Genomic DNA, 7340 nt, shown 5'->3' with positions numbered 1-7340 from the left:
CACGTGGGCGTGAGCTCTGCTGCGCGAGCGCCCGGGTCATTTCTGCCATCGGGTAAATGCCTCACGCGCTGGGTACCGGTGGGTGTCGGGTACCCCCGCAATAACGCTCAGGTCGACGTGGGGTGAAAAAGGTATTTCTGTTGTGGATCCCAGACCAGTCCGCCCATCCGTCAGTCTCCCGAACGATGTCTGAGTCCTCCTGGCTGCTTTCAACCAAAGGAGGTCTCCGAAATCTGAAGTTTTCACAGATTTTATGAGGATCGGTGACCGGGTAGAAGAAACTCAGGTCAGCTCAGTGGGGTGCGCAGGAAACACGGGTCCAAGTCTACACACAGGCAAGTCGGAAACAAATCGTGTGGGGGCAGGAAAAGAAAACATTTTATCTAACAGCCATCCCTATGCTATAAGCACAAGACAACACTTCTGTTTCCTTCTGTGAAACAGAAAGAGGGAAGCTATTTTGAAATAAAGCCTCCGGTGGCTTTTCTTTTCTTTTCTTTGTTTTAGATTGAGCCTCTCTTTTCTGGTTGCAGGAGATACCACGAATTGGGGCATTTTTACATTTATAGGTAGAAGAGTGCTATTCATCCAAACATTAATAAATATGTTTCTTTATGATCTATATCTCAAAAAAGCAGTAGTCCTGTTTCTAGATATTAGCCAAAATTTTAAAACAAGTTTAGCACCTCACCCTTCACCAATAAACCTCTTCTTATTTCTTCTCTGTTGGGCATTTCACTGCCCTGGCATCAGCAGGCAGACAGCAGAAATGCTCAGGTGAACTCCAAATCCTACTCTGGGCTCTACCCTGATGCCCTTTGTTTCTAACAACAGCGAATTGCCTGTACCTCAATAACAGAAAGCATCATATTACCGGCTTCTTTTGATATTAAAGATGGAAAAGACTCAAAATTATTTCACCTGGCTCCCCCCACATGCATCTGCAAGCCATCTTTGTGAAAGACAATTACAGGCAATGCAAACACGTCCCGGGAAACACACGCCAATGTACGTGGCTTAGGAACCGATGCTCAAGCAGCTCCCTTGACGGAAAACCTGCTGCAAATAAGACACTCACTCACTTCTGAGAGAGCAGGTTTCTCTCAATGAGAAGCGATGACATGCAGTTGAACACCCTTCCAGCATTCCCCCACGCTATTCCTGCTTGAGACCGCCTCTGATGCAAACAAGTCACATAACCAGGAGGCAGGGAGCTTGCTGAAAGACCGTAGGAGTCACACCTAGTAATGAATTTGCCACACGGCTGCATTTCTGCACGTGAGTGATTTGTAGCTCTCAGTCCACAGAGCTATGATAACTTTTTAATAGGAAAAACAGGCCCCGGTGCTGTACCCAGCAGTTTTGTTATGCTCCAGGGAAGCGATGTGGAGGGGAAAACAAAAGAGAAAACCGACCACCGAGTATTCAAAAAGCAGGGAAGAGGCAGGCAAACTCCAAACTACTGCACACAGCAACAGCGTCCCTGAAATTTCTGCGTGCTTCTTGATAAGCAAGGCCCTTACCAAGGCACCTTGGGGTGCTTCAAACAGTAAAGTTTAAAGCTTAATTACAAATGAGCAAATAAAGGGGCAGCTTCGTCTTGGGTTGGAGGTTTTTGTCACACCAGCTGTGGAGGGGGTGTAGCCGTGCCACCCTAAAACTCCCTTACCACAAGCAGCAGCCCTAGACCCGGCAACGCGCCGAGAGTTTACCCGTGCTCTGTCATTGACACACAATCTGCCCGGCAGAAGTACTGCAAAGCTATACTGACCACTGAGTCTTTCTCCCCTCTCCTTTCCCTTCTTCCATACATTAACCACAGCCACATTGCTGGCCTGGGCAGATTTGTGCTGGGCTGTCGCCGGGGAGCAGCTGAAAAACCATCTTACTGGTGCACTGGTCTCCTGCAAACCCGACCCAACCATTTTGCAGCTGCACACTAAGGGCTTTTGTTGCAAAGATCAAGTGATGTCAAGTGTGAAAGTATGAAAGTAACTGTTATTTACTTTTAGGATTTGTAAACCTAGATACTCGAGAATTTTAATATTTATCAGCCCATTTACAGGACAAGTACAAAGACCAACACCTTTCGCAACAGATGCCAATTTGTGTTGTCTTGCTGAATAAATTTGACACCTATTTTTTCAGGCAGAAGAGCTGAACAAAATCGCTTTATCACTATGGATCCTGAACTGCCGTCCAGTGACCAGTTAGTTTGCAAAACCCTCTTTAAGTGCTTCTCAGCTGCTCCATTGACTCCATTGGGTTCTGCATGTAAACAGCACCTCAGAGAGGCCCCATAAAGCCACGGTGCTTCCATCTTGCACCCAAAGCTCAGCAGTGCTCTTTTGCCCAATGCAGAACCCAAAGGGTAAGGCGTATTTTCAGCTCTATCAAACAAGTTCATTATGGGCTCGGGGCCAAGCCTATTGCAAACACCAGAAAAAGACCTCAGCTGACTTTGGAGGTCTTGGGATCAGTTCTAGGAAACAGATTTGTACAAAGGTAGGAGGAGGAAGAAACAGTACTCACAAGAATTGTGGGATCAACAACAGAAATGCTCCAACTGAAGCTGCAAGGCTGACCACCAGTTTGCATGGCTGTGCCAAGCTTAGCGAAGGTAGGACTAGTCCCTACAACTTGAAGACATTAACTCCGGAGGTGCAGAAAGCTGATCAGCAAATGCTTTTGTTTATATTGGGGTGACTTCCTATGGCTGTCTAAAAGCTGGGTTCTCATCTGAACTGGCCGACCCTATTCCCTCCCTCGTATCTGGATAACAGCTACTCATTGCTGAAGAGCAATTAATTCCCATCATTCTGGACCGCTGTTTTAAGGTGGGAAGAACTGGAGATACCTAGCAGCCTCCACTTGTGAGAAACAGAGCTTGGATAATGACCAGAGACAAGACGCACAACTTGCAGAGGGCTACTACTAAGCAAGGGAAATCCCACTGAGTCTTTTAGCTCACTCAGGGTTTTTAGGCAAGTCAGCAGCCAGATTCAAAGGGATGGCCTTTGACGGGTGAAGGTAAAGGTGCTGGCAATCTTCTTGTCACCTCACCGTCTTGCCGGTTGTTTTTGTACTTAGATAATCCTTGCTACACAGTGACCTGGCAAACAAAGTCAGCAGTCCATGGCAATCTTGTTCAAAAAGTACATATATTTAATAATGATAACAAATACAATTTTTTCCCCTGGAATTTCCACTACTGTATTTCAGTAAGTCCCTTCTACGGTCACTGCAGTTTGACTGTACATAGCTACTGTCTAAGCTGGATACATGGTTATGTTTTAGCAGTGTCATACTCATATATTCTCTATAAATATAATAAAAGATTTAACATTTCTGTTTTCATTCTGATTCTTACACATATTTACTGGGTTTTCACAAAAAATACATGTCTCTTTCCTGCCTCCCCCAACCTTTTATTGGGTTCCAAATAAACCTGAGTTTGTAATTCAAGTCAGTATCTGCCATCTGTTCAGGTACGCAAGTCCAACGCATGCAAAAGATGGGATTTCAGTGGTCCCTGCTTCCTAGCTTTGCAGCGCAAACGTGTGCTTAGCATGAAGAAAAAGAAAATGCTTTGATGTTTTTAAACAAAAGGAAGAGCTAAAATGGACCCCTGGGATGCACAGGTGCTCTGCACAAACAGAAAATGACATTTTTCAGTCTGAAAATGAGTAAAATTATTTCAGGGCTGTCTTTCTTATCATATTGGGATTTTTATGTATATTATTTTATAGGTAGCTGAACTACCCCAGAGGTGGGTGTCCTCACTACACCGAAGAGTACAAGACGCATATGGACTCCCCCGTACCAAACTGACGGGCAGCTTCAGTGCTGAGGTGAAGGTCCCAGCTGCAGGGATGAGAAGGGCGCTCTGGGCATTCACGCTCTGCTGGTTTTGCCAGCAAGCATTCAAAATACTGAACAGTCCAGTTTGTTCTGTCAGTATTTGGATTAATGTCCAATTTTCTTCTTGCAGGTTTTGGTGTAAGGCCTGCGCTATGCTGAGAATCGGGAACGTGCGCTCAGCTAAGGGCTCTGCTGGGGACCTTCTCCCCTGCCCCTGCTGGCCCTCCTCCCCCAGTCCCTGTGTATCTCTCTCACGAAACTGGAAGGAAAGCTTCTCAAAGAGGGGTAACTCTCAGCATTTGCACAGACACCAAACCAATGGGGCCACAAAATTGTTTGCAAAAATACTGATAAAAATAGGGCTTGGATTCCTTCTGACCGTCTCGAGACAAAATCCCCATCTTCCAACAACAACCCCAAGAAGAAGACGATGCCTCTGCTGCCTGGGTTGTGAAATGACATTAATTGGGTGGGCAGCAGTGGGGCACACGTGGGCCAGGGCTGCCCGCTTGGGAACCAGACCGCAACAGGCTTTGTTGAGACGTTCCAAACACACAAACACATACGCAAGCGCAGTACAGAAAAAAGAAAAGAGTAGTCTTTGGCTAAACCTTCTAATTTATAGGAAATGGTTTGAAGACAAAAACAGAACCAAAAAAATGTTGCCAACCTCTCAGATGTATCATTTACTTAGAAAAACAAGACTGGTATGCAGAACATTGTGCCTTTTAAGAAAGCTAATCTTCACCGCTCATAACAATACCGAATTTTTGGTAACCACTGCATTACCAATCTTGCAGTATAAAACGGCATTGGTACAGGTTCATGTGTCCTTTATTAGTCTTTTTAATTCACTGCAGTCTCTCAGAAAAGCCTTAGGTGTGTCCAATGCTGCCTTGCTGGAACGGGCTAACGCAGTCCTGCATGTAGGTGTGCCGTGGAACTAGGACGGCTGCAAAAATCGGAGGTGACTGGCTTGTTTAAACACAGCATGTTGCAATCTGGATTACTGTTTGAAGCATCCGCTTGCAGACCCATCACACGAAAGGAACGGGCCTCTAGTGCAGTGAATTTCCATGTGATGAAACTTGTTTTTAAATAATCATGTTTCTTCTGAGTGACATCATTAAATCATCACTTTCTTTAGGAAAAAAATGATTCCATTATTAGCTACTTTATGTAATTAAGCGTAAAATCTGCTTCGACTTCCAACACTCCCACTTCTTCTGAATGTTTAGATCCCTCGTGTCTTTATTCAAGCTTCTACCAACTTCATCTTCTTGGCAGTGCTTGTTAGCAAGTTCACTTTGGACATAGTATCCCGAGTTTTTCCACTTGTCTAGCCACGTGAGCAATGCCTGTAGCAGCACCATGTACTCTGTGGCACAGGCAGATGGAGCACGGGCAGTCTTACCACGGATCCTGGACGGGACCGGCGTTCACGGCACCACGCAGATTACCTTGATGAATCAAACCATTAATGCTCGCTGCTCTTCCAATCAACCTTACTGCAATACTAGATGAGATATTCACATAGCTCTTTCAAGACATGTTTTAGTGTACAGTCAGATGCCAAATGCTAGTATTTCTTAACAGCACAAGCAGAGCCCTTTTCTTTCAACTTTAATATCTAGGACAACGCCTTCCTTACAAGCAGACCTCTGATTTTCTATGTTGGACCACTATAGTGTATTACGTAGTGACAGTAACATGCCTGTGGCTTTCCCTTCTTGTTAAAAGTAAAAAAAGTTAGGTCCCAGAGAACAGCAGCGCAAATCCCGGGACGTCAGACTAACACTGGCCGCTGACAGCATCTGCTGCATTGAAGGAAATCTGCGTGGGGCTCATCTGCTGCAGCTGAGGCATCCTCGCTTCCAGCGGCTTGTCGCTCGCCGACTGCATCGTCTGGTTCCTCTTCCGCAGCATCTGTCCGATCCCCATCATGGGGAATCTGCCTCTGCTTTTAACACAGTTAGGGCTGCCCAAGGGGTTGTTGGAAACCAGCTGAGTTGGGGACACTGCTTCTTCCTTTGCCGGATAGGCTTTTTCTTCATACGTGAAAGAGACCTGGGGGGGATGGACGGGGGACGTACTCCCTGGCTGAAAAAGCGGGGACAGTGTCCTTTCACTTGAGCTTTTGTAAGGGAAATTCATTGGCGAGCCCAAAATCCTGTACTGATGAGAGGGGGAAACCTGGTCTATTTGGTCCTCTCTGTCAACCGACTCGAAGGAGTGCACAATGTTCAGGATGAGAGGAGAGTCCTTTGCCCGGCCCCCGATGCGGGCCGGCTCCTGCTGCGGAGACTCCTGCCTCTTGAGGAGCCGAGGGGTTCTGGGGGGCGGCTGCTGGACTTCGAGGTACTCCAGGGAGCTGGAAGTGACGCAGCCCGTCTTGGCTGCCAGGGGTTCGTGGAAAGGGCTTACCCCACCGCTGGAGTCTGCAAAGCAATCAGAAAAGGAACCAGAAGAGCAGATTTCATTTAATAGCACTGCCTTCTCTGCCTTACGGCAGACAGTGTCCAACATCAGCTGTAACAGATTTTAGAAGAGCATGACAAATGCACTAGCTAAAACACATGGTCTTAGGGATATACTCAGAACCCAATTCCCTGACTCTCATTTGATACTTACATTGTTGTTTCATAGGTAATTTATCTGCCACTTTCCCCAAAGGCAGGAAGAGTGCTTAAACCGAGTAAGACAAGGACATGAAATGGAAAACCACAGCTGTCTTCAGCTGTTTGTATTAATTACATCCTCTAAAGCCCTGTCTGAGAAATCTCGCATTTCTCCTTTCTTAGCACAACTTTGCGTGATTCTAAGAGGGTCTGCATATTGTATTCACTGACATACCTAGAGACACAGGGGACAACAGTGAGTTAATCCCTAATGTCTTTCCTTGCATTTTGGAACAAGATCTGTTCTTGGTTTCACACATGTAAATATGGAGTAGCTGCACCGGCCAGATTCAGGCTGTTACAGTTGGAACAGATTTGCTGCATCGACTTCAGTGAGAATCTTCCCCCAGCAAGGACCGAATATAAATGGAACAATTTTTGCAGGATTTGGCCCAATAAAACAAAACAGCTCGTGGAGAAGATCTGCTCAGTTTCTACAGGATGCTGGCACTCGCTTCTGCCAAGCTAGTCGCAAGAAACCACTTTTTGCCGCCTTTATGGAAAGCTGTCCAAGGAGCCTGCTTTGCTAGGCTCCCCCTAATTGAACGAATAGCGGACCGGCAGTTAATCACTGTCCACAAGTTCCCTCGGTCTCAAACCATCATCTAAAAGGGATATAAAATAATTGAGGTCTGCCAGCCCTCAGGTCACAGCCACAAATATCACATGTATTCTTCTGAAAGGGATGGTCTTGGCAGGGGTTGAGACCTGAATGGATGTACAGGATGAAATCACTTGCATTGAGAGTTGTCTGCGAAAAGCAGACCAGGTTTAATCTGACTAGTTTCTTTCTAAAACTGG

The 7340-nt window shown here is 46.0% G+C and overlaps 1 protein-coding gene across 1 annotated transcript in view; it reads right to left on the bottom strand.

Annotated features, from left to right (window-relative positions):
- Positions 1 to 4464: 4464 nt before the first annotated feature.
- The window catches only part of HUNK (hormonally up-regulated Neu-associated kinase), a 57865-nt gene continuing 54989 nt past the window's right edge, over positions 4465 to 7340 (bottom strand). Inside the window, exon 10 of the mRNA XM_075174238.1 lies at positions 4465 to 6299. Within this exon, the coding sequence (XP_075030339.1) occupies positions 5653 to 6299 (647 nt within the window). The 3' untranslated portion in view covers positions 4465 to 5652. The remainder of the gene's footprint in view (positions 6300 to 7340) is intronic.

This window comes from Calonectris borealis, chromosome 1 (assembly GCF_964195595.1).
Source record: "Calonectris borealis chromosome 1, bCalBor7.hap1.2, whole genome shotgun sequence".
NCBI lineage: Eukaryota > Metazoa > Chordata > Aves > Procellariiformes > Procellariidae > Calonectris > Calonectris borealis.
This window is presented reverse-complemented; position numbering and strand designations above follow the sequence as displayed.